Source organism: Giraffa tippelskirchi, chromosome 4 (assembly GCF_054371585.1).
Source record: "Giraffa tippelskirchi isolate mGirTip1 chromosome 4, T2T-mGirTip1v1.2.pri, whole genome shotgun sequence".
NCBI classification, from domain to species: Eukaryota; Metazoa; Chordata; class Mammalia; order Artiodactyla; family Giraffidae; genus Giraffa; species Giraffa tippelskirchi.
In genome coordinates, this window is record NC_137278.1 from 134,574,327 (window position 1) to 134,596,059 (window position 21,733).

At 36.5% G+C, this 21,733-nt stretch overlaps 1 protein-coding gene and 1 long non-coding RNA gene across 28 annotated transcripts in view; one reads left to right on the forward strand and one right to left on the reverse strand.

Annotated features, from left to right (window-relative positions):
• SLC38A4 (solute carrier family 38 member 4) overlaps positions 1-21,733 on the forward strand; it is a 77,790-nt gene that overhangs the window by 23,272 nt on the left and 32,785 nt on the right. For 22 of the 27 annotated variants that reach the window (XM_081483103.1, XM_081483084.1, XM_081483107.1 and 19 more), the window contains one exon: positions 19,798-20,027. In XM_081483103.1, coding sequence (XP_081339229.1) covers positions 19,909-20,027 — 119 coding nt within the window. In that variant the 5' untranslated portion in view covers positions 19,798-19,908. Of the gene's footprint in view, positions 1-4,487; positions 4,520-7,847; positions 7,942-19,797; positions 20,028-21,733 lie in introns of all 27 variants that reach the window. The other 5 variants (XM_081483105.1, XM_081483095.1, XM_081483094.1 and 2 more) reach the window with 2 other exon arrangements.
• Positions 11,694-21,733, reverse strand: part of LOC145503513 (uncharacterized) — a 31,258-nt gene continuing 21,218 nt past the window's right edge. Inside the window, exon 2 of the long non-coding RNA XR_014051523.1 lies at positions 11,694-12,064. This is a non-coding gene — a long non-coding RNA (uncharacterized LOC145503513). The remainder of the gene's footprint in view (positions 12,065-21,733) is intronic.

Here is a 21,733-nt window from a genome sequence, read left to right on the forward strand (position 1 = left end):
GCACATGAATACTTATTGAATGAATAAATGAAGATGACTGCTTACTAGGCTATAACAGAAACTGACTATCTCACAGCATTATGAGAAAACATTGAGGCTCCAAATATATTTAAATCTCTCTGTCTCAGTAATATTTTGAGAGTTATTACAGTACCTCTTGCTGATTGGGAAGAAAAACAATCCATCCCACCAGAATAAACTGGACATGGATAATTTTGTCTATACCTTAAATAACTCAAATGCCCATTCAGAATTGAAGTTTTTTTTTAAATAGAGTTGATTGTTTTGGTCAAGCATCCAAAATATTCTCACTAAAAATAGAGATTTAGTTTGTGGCTAATGTCCAGGATTGATTAACAATTTTTACAAAACCTAGTATTTTAATAGTATTTATTGTTTTTCTCATAGTAAAAGTAATCCATACTCTTTAAAGTTTATGGGAAAATATAGATGAGAAAAGAAAGACTGTTGACATTTTCACAATCTGGAAATAACCACTCTTTATATTCTGATATGTGTTCTCTAAGGCATTTTTCCCTTTCCCTTTAAAATATATATATTATATATATAGTATATTTTTATATATTATATGTATAATTTTAAAAACAACACTAGGAACATATTATTGTTAGATTTTGTATCTTGCTTTTCAAAACTGATTATAAATATAATTTTCTCATGCCCTTATTATTATCTGAATATTCTTTCAATACATGATTGGTGATTACTGCTTAATATTCCAGGAATCCGGCTCTCTATAAAAGGACTAATGGCTCCTTGCATGTAGTATGGACATTCACCATACCATCTCACAACTGTCTCTGAGCACAAGAAGGAACTACTCTGTTTTAATATGTGGCATGATCCTCATTTAGAATAATTATAATGTTTCTTGTTGCAACCCTTAAATAAGTTCTAAAGAATTGTTTTGGATGCACACATTGAGATAGTACCTTTAATAAAGACTTTCACTCATTTAACATTTATGCAATACCTACTATGAACAGGCCATAGCCCAATATTAAGGTAAACAAACAAAAGAAATTATTCACAACTAATCTAACTTGGCAGTCTAGACATACTTGAATTTATCCCCAAACCTCCTAAGTATACCATCTACCCATATGTCCCTCTCGACTGCTGTCTTGCTGAATGAGGTCAAGACATGTACTTTTTCTGAGTCAGCTTTCCTATATTTAAAGAAAGACTTGTGTTACCCAGCCCTCCAGGAAGTATAATTCCTAACTCATAAAACCCATAAAGGACAAATAGTTCAGTGAATCTTGCCATGCTGCCTCCTGCTAACCCTTGTAGCAGAAGACAATGCATCTGTCAACATGCTGCAAAGAGCTCTGACCACACCATGACCTGGCCCTGGGGGTTGTTTATAGCTCAGCAGAGAGAGAGAGCTGCCCCCTCGCTTACTGAGATCTAACTCAGGAAATCATCTGCATTCCCTGAAAAGTCCATTCATTAAGAAATGTCGACATCACTATTATAAGTCTCACTCAGCTCAAATTCCTTTGAAGAACACCTTAGCGTAGACTTACTTTCCTGGTTTCAAAATTCTGGAGAGGCCAGCTTGAGCATGTCTTTTGTTATTAGGGACGCTGATTCTTGTACAGCATGGATTTGTGTCATCCCCTTTTTGGAGAGCCCCTTCCCTTTAAAAATCCTGCTGGGTGATTTTTTTTTTTGGTCTCCTTTGCTGTCTATCTCCTCCCAGTTTAGGCTGGCAGCCTATTGGGTCCCAGCTTAAGAAACTGTTGGTTGTCCAATCCAAGCAAGATGACACCAGGATTACAAAGTCCAATCACTGATGAAATTACAAAATCCAAATGCACAGAAATTATTTTGGAAGGGAATTTGCTTTGAAAGTGAAGGGAGAGAGCAACGAAAATTAATGTGCTGCGGCCCAAATAGTATGTAGTTTTTGAAACATTAATTGCTATTTGTTAGAAAGGCAGTCAGCTCAACTTAGCACAATATTAATACTATATTCTCTGTAAAAAATTTAAATTATCAAGGTGATTTATTTAGGAAGTGCTGCTATAATTTAATCATTGTCTGCTAGTAGTGCTGTTTTTTCAAGCAGGCCTTTTACATGATAGGAATCGTATAAAGCAAGGAAGGACTGGTGCTGAAGCTGAAGCTCCAATACTTCGGCCTCCTGATGTGAAGAGCCAACTCATTGGAAAAGACCCTGATGCAAGGAAAGATTGAGGGCAAGAGGAGAAGGGGGCAACAGAGGGTGAGATGGTTGGATGGCATCACTTACTCAATGGACATGAACTTGAACAAACTCCATGAAAAAATGATGATGGACAGGGAAACCTGGCATGCTGTAGTTCATGTTCACAAAGAGTCGGACACAACTTTGTAACTAAACGACAACAATTAACATTTAGAATTTCAGTACATTATTTAAGTTATAATTATCCACAAGCCCCACAGATCTTGTTATCTTTCTTCACCTTGGTGTAACTGCTCAGGCAGAAGCCTAGAATGAACTTGAGATACACTTTTCTCTGAATCGTTTCAATGTGGCATCAAGAAATGAAATGGATCAGAAGGATCTTAGTTGCTTGAAAAGCAAAACGCAGAAACGACAAAACATGAACAACATGAGCTGTCTTCTAACTAGTCTTTTTTTTTTTTTTCCATCAGCTGAGGCTAAAGGAATTTTCTATTTAGGTCTGTGGCCAAGTCAGTAAATTTGTCAACCTGCCCCAACCTTGTTTGCTAATTTTGCAACACGGTGACTATTCAAACATTTCCAGAATGCTCCATTGTATAACAGTAAAGGTGGTTTAGGTTGGATTCAAGAGAGGGGGATGCCATCCATCAAGCAATTTCCTTAGCAAATGTGGGTCATTGCCCTTTTCTTGGTCAGGGAATTTTTTTATTTTTTTCTGAACACAAAAGCAGAGCCTCTCCTTGGGGCCAGGCTGGGCAGCCTTTTGAGAACTCATATTTGAGAGAGTCCCAAATTTAGACTTTTAAAAGGTATCATCAAATAAGGCTCTTCATAAAGTCACTTGTATTATATGTGTGTTGAGGTGTTATTTTGTGAAATAGGAACATTGAAAAATGTATGACAGTTCAGAAATCCTCTTTTGGATTTTTAAATATTTTAAAAAGTATTTTTGAATCCTCTGCCAAAGAAGAATTAGAAAATTATTCATTTGTATTTCTATGTTTACAGTTAATTTGGTATGTGGCTTTTGAGGGTCATATTTACATTTTTCTTCTTGTAGTCCTTATTTTTTTTCTGTAAGTTGAGATTAATAATTTCATAACTATGAAGAGAGAGACCTATAGCACGTCTATGCTTCCCTCACTCTGCAGATGATTCAAAGGACCTATGTGCTCAGATCACCTCCAGGATAACACAAATTCTGTGATTTGAATGATTTAGGAAGATTTCTGCAACATCTCTATATGGTTTTTCTTCTTTTTTAGAAAATGTTCATACTAAGATACGATGAAGAATTTGGAGGGGCAAAGAGTGATGTCAGTAAAGATCACAAATGTTCTTTGTCCCTGGAAGCTGGAAATCCAAAAGCCAGAGAATAAATCCTAAGTTAAAAAGAAGTAATCGAAGTCTTGTTTCTAATTGCAGTTATGTTAATGTCTTCCATTTCTAGGAATGGCTTGGTCATTGTAGATGATTACCTACAATACTATAAAAAAACAGTTGGATTAATTCACATATTGTCTGTATTTGGAAGCACTAATATTGTAGGATGAGGACAGACCTATAATCTTGGCAACTGATCAACTGTATTCGATTTTGGGCTTACAAAGCTAAAACTTAGAAATTGTAAAAGATAACTTATTGAATAAGGGCTTGTAAAGACAGTATAGCAATTGAGAGAATAACTTTGAAACATACACATTACCATATGTAAAATAAATAGTTGGTGGGAAGTTGCTCAATCCAGAGAGCTCAACTCAGTGTTCTGTGACAACCTAGAGGTGTGGGATAGAAGGGGTGGAAGGGAGGTTCAAGAGGGAGGGGATATATGTATGCTTATGGCTGATTCACATGGTCGCAAGACAGAAACCAACACAACACTGTAAAGCAATTATCCTCCAATTAAAAATAGATTTAAAAAAGGACAATGTAGCACAGAAAAGTTAAAAAGAAACAGGAGCAAGGAAAAAGGTAGGTGACCTAAAGGGAAATTAAAATAGGAGCAAAGAAAAGCACTTGAATACAGATACAAAGGCAATACAAAATTATTAAAAATTAGGTGATTTTGTTTCTTAGTCATTACTGTTTCTACCAATATTCTGCCAATTTGGCTATAACCACATTGTATTTCCAAGTATTATTTTGTCCCATGACTAAAATTAGAAATTTGGGTACAATCATGAGAACAAGAGATTATCTTTCCCTGTGTCATTGCAAAATGCCGTGATAGTCTGGCTAAAGGAGATTTATGTATATATATTATTGTTGACCAATTTTTAACTTTATCCAGCTGGAACTTTCCCTTCGAAGACATTGATGAAGGTAGAAGTTTGATACAAGATGAGTAGTGCTTTTAAATACAGGCAAGAAAAAAATCTGATTTAATGCATGGGTATAATCTGAATCAGTTTGAGTCAGAAAGTTTGTACTTTTACTAGATAACATATTGGGATATACATTCTAGGATCTTCTCTGTACTATTTGAAAATGAGAACCACAGATTGATGTGGTGCTGAAGTAGATGAGTTATTCTCTTTCTCTGTATAGAGAAATATAAAGGTTTCATTACAAGTTTCTTATTTCTGATAGAAGTATCACATAAAATTCACACCATGCATTGTGAGCTAGTGAAAGTGATAAATAGAAACAGTAGTACAAGAAGAAGTCAAACTACCATTGACCCCACTTCAAATCCTTTCCATTTGCCTTCTCTTCTGCCATTATTCTCAGACAGGTAAATATCACCAAAGCCAAGCCATCAGTCAGCCTCCTCAGCATCCTTCTTGTACTCTTCTCCATTTCTACCCTATCATCTCACCTGTATCCCTCCCCGCTGATTCTGTGATTTTCTTCAGAAGCTTTCAAGAGATCTTGGTCACAGAAATCTGAGTTCTCTAGATTTAATGCCTTTTAGAGCCTGAACTATTCCATTCCAATCTGTTTTTCTTTGAAAAGTCTCTGCTGCAGCCAGACTAGTTTTCACTGTTGCCAGAATATGCTTCTGGTATTTCTACATTTTGCCTCCAAAATGCCTCTTCCTTTCATCTCTACCCATTGGAATATCACCCAGACTTTAAGGCCCTCTTCAAGATCAGTAGGCTCCCTCAAGTCATCTTGGATGATCTTAGCCCCTGGGGACTTTTCATCTGCTAGAGTCCTGGAATATATGATATAATTCTGCTAATATTAATCATATTGTAATCTGGAAGCTGGGTATCTGCTTAAGTGGACATATATTACACCTTGCAAACCAGCTCCCCACCTCAACCAAGTCTCATATACCTGTTCTTGGTGGCGCTTCTATGAATTCCTTATGAAAAGGATCATAGTGTCTCTCATTTCATTGTTCAGACTTGCTTCATTATTCACTATCCACATATTTTTCATTTTATTCATTTTTTGAAAAGTCTGTACATATTCTGGTTCATTACCTCTTTGTACACTGATGCTTGTACCAAATTAGATCCTATCAGATTATGTGGCATTTTTATGTTTTAAAAATCAAAAGAGAATAAACCTATTGCCAAATGTATATGAAATTACATTATGATATGATTTAAGAAATATTCAGAACATAAAATTATAATGCTTAAGTCTGTAGTTTCCTTGTGAAAGGAAAGTTACTATGAGTTTTGTCAAGACCAAACCATACATTTCTTCATTAATCTTTGCATGTCCAAACATGTCAGATATCTAGGGGAAAAATGATTGCACAATAAAAAAGTTCCTAAGTCATTTTAATTCACCTAATTCTTGTCAAATTAGTTTTCGTCTGTGTATATTTGACTTTTGAGTCAATGTCAGGAAAGTTTTCTGATAAGAATTTTGTAATTAGAGTAGGTTCTAAAAAAATATAAAACTCTTCATAGAAGTCTCTTTTGTGTACTTTTCATTTTAATCCAGCATGCTAATTTGCTATCATTACTTAGTGAACTTGAAGAACAAAAGAATTATATGGATGCCAAGACTTAAAATTTGAGAGGTAAAACTGTAGGTATTTATTCATTTATCTCCACCCTATTTTGCATGAAGATATGCTATGAAATGAAATTGTACTATTACATGAAATTTTACAAGAACACAGATATTTCATTTTCTAACAATTAGTGCAGGTTTTTGCTTTCTTGATTTTATAGTCATCTTATAACTTTGCAAACAGAAGAAAATGTTAAGTTAGAAAGATAATAATTAAATGATGGAAATAACTTGAAAAGAAATATTCTTTAAATTTATCTGAAATTTAAATTAGTGTTGTTGTTGTTGGTCAGTTGCTCAGTCATGTCCGACTCTTTGCAACCCCATGGACTGTAGCTTGCCAGGCTTCCCCGTCCTTCACCATCTCCTGGAGTTTGCTCAAACCCATGTCCATTGAGTCGGTGATGCCATCCAACCATCTCGTCTTCTGTCGTCCCCTTCTCCTCCTGCCTTATATCTTTCCCAGTCTCAAGGTCTTTTCCAATCAGTTGGCTCTTCGCATCAGGTGGCCAAAGTATTGGAGCTTCAGTTGACAACAAATTAGTGTATTTGTTATCATTTTTCCCCTATACCATAATAATTTTCATCCGATCATGGACAAAGCTACAAGGTAACTCTGAAAAATAAAGAAGCAGCAACTAAAAGACAAATGAAAGTAAACATACCATGTTAAAGTTAATAGACGAAATGGGCCTATTTGAAAAGGAAAAGAGAAATGGATAACTGGACACTTTGCTTAATGTTTAATTTCTTGCATCAACTTAAGATTTTCTCAAAGAACAACGTTTAGTTTTTGTTTTTTTTTTTTCCAGAAATAGGAAATTGACACAACTGTTGCAATCTAGAGTCTTTTGATTGGTTACTGGAGAGCTCATCGATGTTATAAATATTAAAAAGGCAAAGAACTCTTAATTCCGGACTGATTTTTTAATCTGTTTTCTCACTTAACTTTCAGAATGTTGTCTGCTTTATACATTTTCATAACAGAATGAATTATTTGCCAACACATTTTAACTCTTCCTCTGATGTATGGAAAATCAAGTAGATTTTTTTTGAAAGGGAGAAAATGTCTGTTTAGAAATTCTTTAAAAACTCCAAATAATGTTTTACTTACTCAGCACACTACCTTTGAAATGGTAGCAGAGGCTGAAAGGGCTTATGCTTTCCAGCCTCACGTCACCTTGAGTAACTTGGTGCTGTTGTGAGTGTCTGTTATTCTAGTATAATGTTTCTTCTGGATAAAATCGACAATTCCAAAGAAAATAACTCTTCTGCTATTTAATACTTTCTACACTTTCTGATTATAATATTTCATTAAGCAGTCTGACTCCATTATTATGGTATTATTTTAATTTGACTTCAGTTCAAACCTCTAGAAAAATTAACATTTCAGATTTATCAGTCAACCAACCTGTAGAATCTTGATACAGAAAGATACCAATCAAGGTAAAGCTTTCAGTAAGTGACTGTTTTGTTGTATAAAAGCCAAAATTCTAAAAGCAAACAGAAATTGGTGTAACTGGTGTTTAATCCGAGTGTACAACAGTAAATTGATTTAGCTTCTCTATTTTTTTAAGAGCTGACGCAAGTTGGACAGAGGGAGGTGTTGGGGTGAGGGGTTGGTGATGATTGGCTTGTCTAGCTCACTCCCACTGGTCTTTAAATCATTGTCTAGATCCCCAAAAGTTCACATGAGTCAACTCTGCAACAGGGGTCTGCTATGCCAAACAATTCTGGAAAGATTGCACAGGACTGGATAAATAATTAAGGTAAAGCTGTTTTTACATGAAAACTTGCAGTGTTGAAATAATGCTTCATTCTTCTTTTTATGGTATTGATTATTTATTACAAATTAGAATGTTTGAAAATACTGCTTGGGCAACTTTTCTTATAAAAAATCAATTCAATATAATGTCAAATATTGAAATTATTTACCCCGATCCTGGGAGGAGGCTCTGGAGTGAAGAGTTGACACAATTTGTCTTAGGAAAAAGTATAACATTTGAGATGTACATTCTTAGTGTTATTAAAGACTTTCTTTATCTTAAAAGCAAAAACACCCACCAAAACTTAGTTTAATCAGAGAAGGAACATCATACCACTACAGCAGATGTGAAAGGCTAAGTGTTTGGGTGGCATCATTTTCAAAAGAAAAAAAAAAAATATTGTGTCTTAGCTTGTGTTTTTATGTAACCATTTTAGTGAAGGAGAATTTTTACAGCAAATTTAACGGAAGAAACTGACAGATTAGTAGAATATAAGCAAAGCTTTAGATATAGAAAGGTTGGAATCAGATATCCAAAAATTAGATCTGTCCTCCTCAAATGTATTTATCAGACAGTGGGAGAATTCTCAATGTATTTTGAGCTTCTTATAGAGCATATGGTGATTATTTTAATTAAATGTCTAGGTGATAACAGAACTGTTTTATAACTCAGTGGAAAAATATTTTAAATGATGATATACATCATATTCATGGACAATTCGTTGACTAAGTTTTATTCTTGACAAACTAAAAAAATTTAGGTATGTTTCCTAGAAAAGATAGCCATTTGTTTTACAAGACAAGATCTTCCATTTTTTTCAGATTTATATTTAGATAGTGTTTTGGGATTTTCTGGAAAGTCTTTCTACTTCTAAGAAGTATATCAGTAACATTTAAGTACTGAGAAATATAGCTTTGCGAGCTCATCTCTTGACTTTTCTTAAGCTATGTTATACAGATGCTTTAGGGTTATTGAAGCTATTATTTTTAATATATGAGTTAATTTTAAAAAGTTAAATAGTTTATTTCAGAAGAAAAAAGGTACTTCTGGGGGTGATCCAGTGTCTATTATATAGAATATAGACATTTAGAACTTAGTATATCCACAATTTATGACAAATTATTAAATATTATGCATTAACATGGATAGCATAAGGAGTTCACTGTGTAATATTAAATATGCTACATACGGCTGTGCACTTGTGGAAACAAACTACTGTTTGGGGAAATAGGAACTAAAATTTATGCAGGAATTTAAGGTATTTCTTAACATTTAAGATGACTAGAGAATCTATGTCTTTTTCTAAGAGCAGAGCTAGAAAATTTATAAGCAAAATAATGTATATGGATTTTATGAATAGTCCTTTATACTTCATCAAAAGGCTGCTTTAATTCTTATATTAGCAAGCATGTAATATTCTTAGCAAAGGGACAAGACCTCAACATACGGTAAATTCTTTTAACTTTCTAGTTCTCTCTTGATATTATTTCTAAACTATGTCTAAGTAGAGGAAGGGAATGAAAATGTTGAAATATTAGTACCAGCAATACGAAGTTGTCAAGTGAATGTGTGCATGCTTAGTCACTTAGTCATGTCCGACTCTTTGAGACACCAATGACTATAGCCCAGCAGCCTCCTCTGTTCATGGCATTCTCCAAGCAAGCGTACTGGAGTGGATAGCCATTCTCTTCTCCGGCAGATCTTCCTGACCCAGGGATCAAACCTGGGTCTCCTGCTTTGCAGGGGGATTCTTTACCATCTGAGCCACCAGTGAAGTCCAAGTCAAGTGAATACGGTTTTGCTATTATTGGCAGTTTCTTTTGTAAGATGTACTTCAGACTGACAGTGAATGCTTTTATGAAAGCTGATTTATGTGAAAAATCATGCCATAGACTAATGAGTCATCTGAGTATCAATGTGTGATTAGAATGACATTGTTGGGGAAATTGTTTAAGAGAATTTTATATAAAGGTAATATTAGATTCATTTCATTGTCAAATCTGTTCATTTATCTAAGATATATTTTGGATGTGGATTTAAATCAGCTCCTTTGATGCAAGATAATTTGGCTTTTAGAAGTTGTGGTTGGTGGTAGTTTAGTCACTAAGTCATGTCCAACTCTTGTGACCCCATGAACTGAAACCTGCCAGGCTCCTCTGTCCATGGGATTGCTCAGGCAAGAATACTGGAGTGAGTTGCTGTAGGATCAGCAACTTCCTGCTCATCCAACCAAAGGGTAAAATCTGCTACCTGAACCTAGATTTCAGAGTAGATTCATCAGAACTGGACTGGCATGAAAAACAAATAGCAATGGTGGGAAATTTAGCTCCTTTTGTGCTTTCATTTATCAGGTAAAATAAATGTTTATAAATCATACTACAAAGAAATGTTATATATAATACTTAATAACTAAAAGTTGAATATAAGGAATCAGCTATTAGGACATTCAGATAACGTAATAAGTATGAGGAAACAAAGACTTCTAAATGGTGATAGTGTTCCAAATACTTTTGTTGCAAATTTTGATTTTATACTTTCATGAATGAACAAAGTAAAATGGTAATGCAGAAGATCACTGCACTCAAATATCCAGTCTGTTTCGGCAAAATCTCTCTTGCAGAGAAAGCTAACTTCATTAGCGAGGAAGTTCTGTCAAATCAAATTTGGTTTTTCTTTTAGAAGAATTTTGAACATTCTTTGTACAACAAAGCTGCTCTTCCTGTTGGGAACCAGAAGGGAACATCTCTCTTTCACTTTGAAATGTTAACCTATAAAGCTATAATAAGAATTGTACTTGTATCTATAAAGGAGATCATATAAAATTGCCTTGGTCTTAGAAGAATATGTCACCAGGTACTGTGCTAGATAATAGAAATATGTGTAGGTCTACACACCTGACCTTGTCCCACCTTCATGAAATTTTTTTTTGCCTCGCAGAGGAAACAGTTATTAATATTTATCAAATAAGCATGCAACTAAAAATGTAAGTTCAAAGTGTGATGAGTTTGTAAGGAAGAGGAGACCATGCTCCATGGGGGAATCTAATTTAGACATGGGGCCTCTCTGACCATGTGGCATTCAAAGATTTTTAGGTTCTTTTAGTTAACTGTGGGAGACACTTTGTTAAGAATGCGGGAAAGGGAATTCCAGGCAGAGGAAACAGCAGGTTAAAAAGGTCTTGAGGTGACAATGAAGAAATGAAAGAAGTCCAGTGTATCTTGTGAGGGGGCATGTGATTCAATGCAGGAGTCAAGAGCTCTGTCTGGGTTAAGCTATGTAGAGCCTTATATCATGTTAGGAAATTTGACTTTATTCTGAAAAGTAATGAGAAAAATAATTTTGGGTCCTTCAACATGTAGTCATTTGGATTAACATAATGGTCATGGAGAGAAAAGTGAATTAATTTTAAATAAATGTTGCAAGAAAGGTTGATATGGTGATAGATTGAACATGGGAGAGGGAGTACAGTGTAGGGAAGGGGAAGTACCTATAATGATAACCAGATTCCTCTTTTTCTTTTAATATTTATTTTATTTATTTGGCTGCACTGGGTCTTAGTTGCGACACACAGGATTGCAGCATGTGGGATTCAGTTCCCTGACCAGGGATTGAACCCAGGCGCCCCTGCATTGGGAGCACAGAGTCTTAGCCACTGGACCACCTGGGAAGCTCAGCCAGATTCCTCCTATTGTTACTGAAAGGTGTGTGGGATCCGGCTGCTTGACCCCCAAAAGCCAATAAACAGGCAGGTTGGTGGAAAGGGAAATTTGCTTTATTTCAGATGCTGGCAACTGGGATGGGGGGGTGGGGGGGTGGACATCTGTCCAAAGGCCAGCTCCCCGCCTCTGCCCCCACCATCCCTGAAAAGCAGGGGATTAGAGCTTTTATAGACAGAGAGAGGGAGCTATGTGCAAAAACAGCACAGTCAGCTCTGACAGTCATCTTCAGATTGATCATTGGTGGTCTGGTCAGTCTCATCGTGGTTGTTTTAGGTACAGTTTATCTTCAGTTCCAAGGTCCGTTTGTTCCCATTTCTTTGTGGCCAGTTCTCAGAATTGTGGCAGCTCATGTCGTGGGTTCAGTCGACTCATCATTTAGTTAATTCTTCCACCTGATGTTTGAGTATCTGTAAGACAGCTCATGGGATATGGCTCAGAATATTATGTATAGCCCTTGAGAAAGAACTGAAGGTCCTTGACTATGCTTAATGACTACATTATTATTATTATTTGGTCTCCTTTGACTGTTTTCCTTTGTTTCTGCATTTCTCACTTCTCTGATTAAAGTTACTCTTTAACTAAGGTTTTCCACAGGCAAAAGGCGGGCAGAGGACAAGGGGAGGAGAGCAAGGACTATCGGGTTCTGCTCCGTTTCACTGTGAGCACCTCTTATGAAGTGCCATGTACTGAGATGGGGAGCAGCAGAAGAATCTATGGCTATGAAAACTAATATATATTATATTATGAAAAGGGCTTCCCTGGTGGTTCAGACAGTAAAGAAGCTGCCTGCAATGCAGGAGACCCAGGTTTGATCCCTGGGTCAGGATGATCCCCTGGAAAAGGGAATAGCAACTCACTCCAATATTCTTGCCTGGAGTTTTCCATGGACAGAGGAGCCTGGTGGGCTGCAGTCTGTGAGGTCGTGAAGAGTCAGACACGACTGAGTGACTGAGCACACACACATATTATGCTATTTTATTTTTCAATCACAGCATCATTCTTTTCTAGTCTCCCCAGGGAATGATTCGTTGATTAGTTCAATAAGTATTTATTCAGAGAAAAAAGTAAAGATTATAATATAAGAGCTTGTTCAAAAATCTGTTTTCTCTACTAAACAGAATTCATCAAGTATAGGGATTCTGTCTTATTCGTGCTTTATCTTTCATAGTTTCTGGCTGATAGTTCATTCTCAGTATTTGTTGAATAAATAAATAAATACCATCTTTATACACTTCCTTGTTGATTAATCATGTTGTTAAGGTTTAGCAATTATGCTGTGGTCTAAATGCTTCAAAGGACCTACTTTGTGCAGCAGGCAAATGACTCAGAGTATCTAGTTTCTCGTAATGTTCTAATTCTTTTAAAATTGTGCTTTTAGCTGTTGTTCCTTTAAAATAGATCAGTAATAGAATCTTCAAAGCTAAAGACATGAGCTGTGAAACTGTGTTCCAACTTTGGTGGGAAGATGTTCCTTGACCAGAACCAAAATTAGGATTAGGGGCCATACTTCATGCAATCTATCTTATCAGGCAAATGGCCTAAGGTGGTAGAGAACTCAGGGAGACCCAGAAACTGAAAGGAGGCCAGAGTACCTAGAACAGTGAGGTGGGAAGAGTGTGGAAGGAGTGAAATCAGGAGTAGAGGGACCATGTAGAACTTTGTGGGCATGTGCAGAATTTTACACTTTATCCTAAGAGTAAAGGGAAGACAATAGAGGATTTTATGCAAATAAATGACATTATCTAAGTTTTGTTTTTAAAAGATCAATATGCCTGTTTGTAGAAAATAAATGAGGAGGGGGAGGGTAGGCAAGAAAGGATGAAGGTATCAGTTATGATTTTTGCAATTGACAATGTAAGAAAGTTTGGACAAAACCAGTGGTGGAAGCAATAGAAGGAAGTGGACTAATTTGAGAAATACTTTAATTGTTGCAAAATCAACTAGACTTTAGAAAGGAGTAAATGTTAAGGATAAAAAATTAGAAGACTGATATTTTTGATGTGAGGATCTGGACAAATGGTGACAACATTCTTTGGATTGGAAATATTGGAAGAAGGAGGAACTGTCACAAGTTAGATTTTAGGCACATTGAGTTTAAACTGCCTTTGAGATACACAAATGTATATACATCAGGCCACTGGACACAAGTAACTAGAGGTCAGAATGAAGGCCTGGGCCAGAACTGTGACTTAAAGAGTCCATGGTTTATGAAGCCTTGGGAGTAGATTGGAACAAGGGGAGTTTAGGACTTATCCTGGAGGAATTCAAGCAAAGAAACTTCAAATAAAATGATCCTTCTTAAAGGAACAAAATCACAAGAGATCTGTAAAATAATAAAACTCAACATTCAAAAAACTAAGATCATTGCATCTGGTCCCAACACTTAATGGCAAGTAGATGGGGAATTAATGGAAACAGTGAGAGATTTTATTTTTGGGAGCTCTAAAATCACTGTAGATGGTGACTGCAGCCATGAAATTAAAAGAAGTTTGCTCCTTGGAAGAAAAGCTATGACCAACCTAGACAGCATATTAAAAAGCAGAGACGCTACTTTGCCGACAAAGGTTTGTCTAGTCAAAGCTATGGTTTTTCCAGTAGTCACATATGGATGTGAGAGTTGGACTATAAAGAAAGCTGAGCACCAAAGAATTGATGTTTTTGAACTGTGGTATTGGAGAAGACTTTTGAGAGTCTCTTGGACTGCAAGGAGATCAAGCCAGTTAATCCTAAAGGAAATCAGTCCTGAATTTTCATTGGAAGGACTGATGCTGAAACTGAAACTCCAACACTTTGGCCACCTGATGCGAAGAACTGACTCATTTGAAAAGACCCTAATGCTGGGAAAGATTGAAGGCAGGAGGATAAGGGGACGACAGAGGATGAGATGGTTGGATAGCATCACCGACTCGATGGACATGAGTTTGAGCAAGCCCCGGCAGTTGGTGATGGACAGGGAAGCCTGGCATGATGCAGTCCATGGGGTTGCAAAGAGTCAGGCATGACTGAGTGACTGAACTGAACTGATCAGCAACAAATGGAAGTTTTAAGAATTCCTACAAGCCAGGAAGCAGATAGGGGTGGAAAACCTGTGAAAGAGAAAAGGAACCAGAGTAAACCAGGTAATTGGGCTTTTTCCAGAGGCATTCCAGTAGGAGTTCCAAGTGAAGTCAATATACACAAAGAGGAGGCACGATTCATGAGCAACCAATGACCAGGTGATCACCAAGGAACTTTGGTTTGGACTCTTCATCTGTTTGGGCTGCCTCTTCTGGTCAAAAAATAAGGCTGCAATCTAGTCTGTAAAGAGAGCCTAAGAATGGACTCTATAACAGATATTAAGACCTCCACAGCAGGCAGAGAGAGATAACAAGCAAAAATGGAAGCTCCATCAAGAGGAAAATACATCATTGTGTTTTGCTCCCTGAGGAACCTTGCCTACAGTGTCAACTATGTCTGGGAGTGGAGTCCTACAGTTGCTCTGCAGACAGACTGGCTGCATAGACGCCACTTACTGCGGACCTGTTGTTTGCTGTTTAGTCACTAAGTCGTGTCCAACTCTTGCAACCCTGTGGACTGCAGCCTGCCAGGCTCCTCTGTCCATGAGATTTCCCAGGCATTCCCTTCTGCAGGGGATCTTCACCAGAGATCAAACCTGCAACTCCTGCATTTGCAGGCAGATTCTTTACCACTGAGCTAGCAGGGAAGCTGCAACAGGGGACCTACGAGGGAGGAATCCATCAGTGGAATGAGCCTGTAAGATTTCAGAGAAACCCCAAGTACTAGCTTTCTAAGTTAACCAATATACTCTTCATTCATAAATATGAACAGACAACCTAGGATCACTAAGAATTTCAGGAAAGCCAGGCAAATGGAAGAGAAGAGCCAAGATGAACAAACAGAATAATTCCAGGACAAAATACATAATTTAGAGAACAACAAGAGCTTTTGGAAACTTGAAATCAATAGCCTTAGAAAGGTTTGTGTAAATACTGCATCTGTAAAATGAACAAAAGAGATGGTATGAAAAAAGAAGAGAATAAACAAATGCTCAGAAATTAAAAACATGATTGTGAAAAATAATTAGCTGGCAGGTTGAAAAATAAAATGGGTACAGCTTAAAAGTAAACAAAGGTTTTATACTCTACCCCCAATACTTTCTTGTGGTACCAAAAGTTTGAATTTTTCCCATACCAGCCAATTCTCCCACACCAGCAGGGAGTCCTATAATTTAGTCAATTCTGGCACTGTTTCCTGGAGTTAGGATCAGATCCCACATATTAAGGGCTCAGTCCCACAAGACTGCCTCCACTTCAGATGCAATGGCAAGTTCAGACCTCCTGTACTTCTGACCAGTCAGCTATAAATCATATTTAATCATTTTCTAGAATTACAGAACTCAGGAAGACAGTTTGCTTACTAGATTACTGGTTTATTATAAAAGGATATAATTCAGGGGCTGCCAGATGGCAGAGATGCACAGGACTAAGTATGAGGAGAGGGACTCAGAACCTTCATGCCCTCTCCTTGTGGACACTCTCCCAGCACCTCTATATGATAACCACTCCAGAAGCTCTTCAAACCCCTTCAGTTAGGGTGTTTTATAGAAACTTAATATCTGGACATGACTGACTCAATAATTGGCCATATGTGACTGACTCAGCCCACACTCTGTCTCCTTTCTCAGTTGATTGGAAGTAGGGTCGGAAGTTCCAACTCTCTAATCAATTGGTTGGTTCCTTTAGCAAACAGCCCCTATCCCAAGGGCTTTGCAAAAGCCACTTCATTATCATAAACTCAGATGTGGTTAAAACGGTCTTGCAACCGTTTTACCATTGGTCTAACAACAACAGCAACAACAACAAAAACATCTTTATCATTCCAGAACTATTTCAGGATCTGAGTACAAAACCCAAATATTAGTTATGTAATTACATTTGGAGCTTTGTGTCAAAAATGGGAATGAAGACCAAATGTATATATACTATTATATCACAATGTTACACAGCTGAAAATCAAATTTGTAATTCTGGAAATTGAGAAACTATCCCTGAACATTGAGTAACAAAGAGATGGGAAATAAAGAGAAAATCTTGGAAATAGAGATAAAGAGGGCCAGTACATGACTAATACAAGTTTCAAAGGAAGGGAAACATTTTAAAATGGTTGAACATTTTTATCAGAAGAAAGACACAAGTCTCTTAAGTGAATGGGCTCTCTACATGTGGATTAAGATGAATTTTAAAACGTACTCGTATCTAATTACATCCTGGAGAAATTTCAGATTGTGTTAAGGAGGAAAATTCTAAAACCTTCCAGAAGGGGGGAAAAAAATGAAAGATGAGAAGCTGATTCATCAGAAGAAGCTGGAAGTCAAGAGACAAAGGTTTTCAACCTTGTAAAGGAAAATGATTTTGAATCTAGAATTCAAACAATCAAAAAAGTTTGAGAATAAAGTAAAGACATTTTCCAACATGAAACAACTCAGAAATTCCATTTCTGGACCTATTGTGCGAAAAAGTTATTCAAGGGAGTATTTCAGCACAATGCAAAATGAATTGAAGAAAGGAGATAGCATGGCATTCAAGAAACATAGGCAGCTGAATAAGACCCAGAAGAGGGAGAAGGAAACCCTTCAGAAAGTAAAAGAGTGTGGATAATTTGCTTCCAAAATTTTAGAGCATGCCTGCTAAGTTGGTTTCAGTCATGTCTCACTCTTTGTGACCCCATTGATTGTAAGCCACCAGGCTCCTCTGTCCATGGGATTCTCCAGGCAAGAATACTAGAGTGGGTTGCCACGCTCTCCTCCAGGGGATCTTCCCAATCCAGGGATTGAACCTATGTCTCTTATGTCTCCTACACTGGCAGGCAGGTTCTTCACCACTAGCGCCACCTGGGAAGCAAAAGTTTTAGTAGTATAGGATTATATTGCCTTTATTATGTAGTCAAATATACCGGTTGGTTCTTTGGGCATACTATTTGCACAACTGTGATGTTGTAAATTACAGCACATCAATGTTGTAAATGCTGATTATTTAGGTAAATTATGAGAGATTTGTTTTACAGACTAGATTACATTATCATGAATCTCAACATTGTAGAAGTATTTTATGAGCTGAAACAATTAGGAGTGTAGAAGAAGCAATTAGGAGTATAGGAAGAAGTATGTTAATTTCCTTATCTTTCCTAAGTGTCAGTTTAGAGTTGATAAACCAAGTCAGAGAGGTTTTAGTGAATACTTTAAATTTAGAATGACTAACTTTAAATGAAGAAGTAAAAACAGTAACTGTCATTAGTGATTGCTACTGGGAAGTGAAACTGCTAACTGTGGGATTCTGTGGGATGTTGAGACAAGTTTGTACTCAGTTAATACAAGTTTCTATTTCTTCTTTTAATTGTATGCTTCTCTCTGGTGCTTCTAAGATTCCTCTCTTTATCTTTGATGTTATACACTTACAGTACCTTTTATTAATGAAAATATTCATTTTTCTTCCTCTTGCTGGAAGTACTGTGTGGTTTTTTTTTGAATCCTGAGAACTACTCTCTTCCTTTAGTTCTCAACAATTCTTTGTCCTTTTAGTCTCTCATCTCACAATTCTTTCATATTAGAATAACTATTCAGACATGTTTAACTTTTTACTTCTGTTTTTCTTCCCCTTGTCTCTTAACTTCATATTTTTATTTCTTTCTCTGTGATATAATTTGAGTGATTTCCACCAATCTATCTTCCAGTTTCATTACTCTCCCTCTAGCTGAGTTTTTTAATATGATTATATATTTTATTTTTAGAATTCTTTTTGTCTTTTTCTCAAACCAGTCTGATCTTCTATTGTGTTCATAATCTGTTGATGTTATTTCTTATTTCAAATCTTTTATTACTTTTTATTATATTAATTTGATAGTCCACTTTATTTTTTCTTTTATCATAAAGTCCGTTTTAAATTACTTTGCAGTTTGTAGTCACTCAGGTGTGAATTATTACTTCTTGTGCCTACTGACTCTCCTAGTGAGTTTCAGTTTCCATATGTGATTTGCAACTTTTGTGATTTGGAGTGTGAAATCATCTTGATCAAGGTTTGTCCTCCACAGATGGGCTGCTGCAGCACTGGATTTATGGCATCATTCTCATGTGCCTGTTTCTTATTTGCCAGGGAATTTACAGATTCCATGCATACTGAAGCAATTTTTATGTTAGTTTCTCTGCTCAGGATTTCCTTACCAAATGGTAGTGTATGTTTCAGAACCACACCTTCCAAGAGTGATAGTATTTTTCCCAATATATTGATTCAATAAGAATTGAATGAAACTAATAGTAAAAATTTCAGAATATTAACATTAATGGATTTATAGCAATTTTTTTGCACAGTACCAGTCCACCCCTTTCCACTTAATTGAGGAAAATGCGGTCAAAAAATTAAATGTGCTGAGATCCAGTGAATTAAAGGCAGAGCAAAGCCTAAAAGCTCGATCCCTTTCTTGTTAAAATTCATTTCAACTTTGCATAGATGGTGACTGAGGCTGATTCAAAGATAGACTTGTACTTACTTTTGTTACTGTTCCTAACTTTGGTTTCATGATCCAAGTGCCTGAAAAGTGGCTCCCTGAGCCTGATTCTACCTTGTGACGCATGTTATCAAGTATTTTGATGGTGTTAATCCTTTCATGCCCGATTAACAAATTAAGCAAAATTAACACAGTAATTTTCTGTGTTACTGCTGGTGGAGACACTGGTAGATTCTACCTTGGCAGATCTTTCTTTATCAAGTTTACCATTGTCACCCATTTAAGTAATACAGTTTGCTAACAAATACCTAAAGTTTCTTGAAGACTGCTGCCATGTCTTAAGATTTATTTTTTTCTTCCTACAGTAACTATCAAAGCCCCTGCCATTGAAAAAACATTCTATAAATACCAGCTAATTTGGCAATTTATTAAGAATTTTCCTTTTTCTCTTTCATTTTCTTTCTTTGTTTTTTTTTTTTTGGTATTGGGTAATGGAAACTTTGGAGACATACTTTGTGAATTTTTCAGGAATTTACTTACTTTTCATGTTTTTACAGAGAACATACACAAGTAGGTGATTTGGATTTATTTATCTAATTTAAAGAAATTTATAATGATTTATTTTGTGTTCTGTTTACAGAACAGAGTGTTCTGAACATAACATCAACTAGAAGAGCCTCAAGCTGAAGGTACAGTATCTTGTTTACACTGAAGGAGCTTGTGTGTGGACAAGAAAGCGCTGACAGCTCAAATGGATCCCGTGGAACTGAGCAATGTCAACATCGAGCCTGATGATGAGAGCATCAGTGGAGAAAGTATTCAAGATAGCTACACCAGGATGGGAAATTTAGAAAAGGCAGCAATGAGCAGGTATGGGGTTAAAATGATCAGGCTCCATGGAAAAATGAGAGGTCTACAGACATGGAAAACAAAATTTTTGTTGGGAAGAACTGGATTTATTACCTATTTGAGAGATAACAATGATGTTGATGTTAACCCATCAACTCTCTGATCCTGAAGTACACATTGTTATATCATTATTGTATGTCAGTCCTTTGTATGATTACTTTAACATTTCAGTTACAGTGTTCTTGTTCCTATTAATAACATAGAATAATTTAAATTATAATTAACATACCACTTCTCTTAGCTTTTGGGTTATTCTCTCAGGTTCCTCTTCTTCTGACCACTCTGTTAAGTGTTTCTATATCTCTAGAGTTCTGCTGAGATTCTTCTCTGGCTAAAAGTGTCCTCTGAGCAAGCTTATTCATAACCATCATGGCTTCACCCACTGAACATATGCCATATCTTCAGCCTGTTAAACTTCTCAGCTGAATTTCAGATCATCATATCCAACTGTTTACTATACATCTCTACTGGATGACTCATGTGTCTGAATTGCCTCCTTGATTAAGTTACACTTGTGATGTCTAATATTGAACTCTTATCATCCTCTTCAAAATTTTCCCTTCTTCTAGCAATTTCATCTTGGTGAAAGTCATCAGCATCATTCAGCAACTCAATCAAAGGGCCTTTGGCGTCAACTTTGACTCATCCCTTCTCCAAAACTGCATGTACAATGTTTAACTATATCCAGTTGCTTCTACCTCATTAATGTTTCAGATCCACCCACTTGTCTATATCCATTCTATTGCCATCTTGCTTTTGTCTCTCATCATCTGTCACTTGTCCACTAGAACAGCCCTGATTACTCCCCATCTTACAATTCACTCTCTTCCAGATAGCCCTCCACATTCCTTGCAAAAGTAACCTTTTACAATTTCAAATTGACTCATGTCCTATCCTAAAGTAAACCCTTTCAGGGCTTCCTCAGTAGCTATGAGAGAAAGATTGCTCCCCATCCCATCCCTTTCATGATCTGGCCCTCACCTAGATCTCCTGTTCATCTCTTGCCCTGTTCCCTGTTTATGTGCTGTTTTTTAGCCTTGTTGAGCCACTCAAAACTCCTGTTCCTTCATTCACTCTGCTCTGTCTGCCTGGAATGCCCTGATTTAAGTATTACCCACTCACTTTCCCCCTTTTTCTCTACTGGCTGCACTCTTTCTTCAACACTTAGCTCAATATCAGGTCTCTTATGAAGCCATCCCGCAGTTAGAAGTGATCACCTGCTTTGTGCACCTTCTCCCTACCCAGATGTTCATGATGCTACCACAACAGGTTAATGGCACTGCCTGGAACAGAGTAGCTGCACAACTGTTATTTGATAAGTTTATTAACTTCTTATAAAATATTATATAACACAAATTATTCATGATTTAAGATATTCAGAAGTGAATTTTTGATTAAATCTAGGTCTGAAGTAGAGAATATTATCCTCAAATCAGGACGTCTTATTGCATTCACAACACCCAGGAAGGGTGTCAGGAGGAAGCACTCTTCTTCTTCTAGGAAGCCAGCCCAGTAAACATTAGTGTTGTTGGATGAGAGAGGCCATGGAGATGTCAACATGACTTTTTGTAGATTGGGTGACTCTTTTTTTTTTCAGCATAATATATTTTAAAATTTTTAATTAGAGGATACTTTACAATATCATGGTTGTTTCTGCCATACATCAA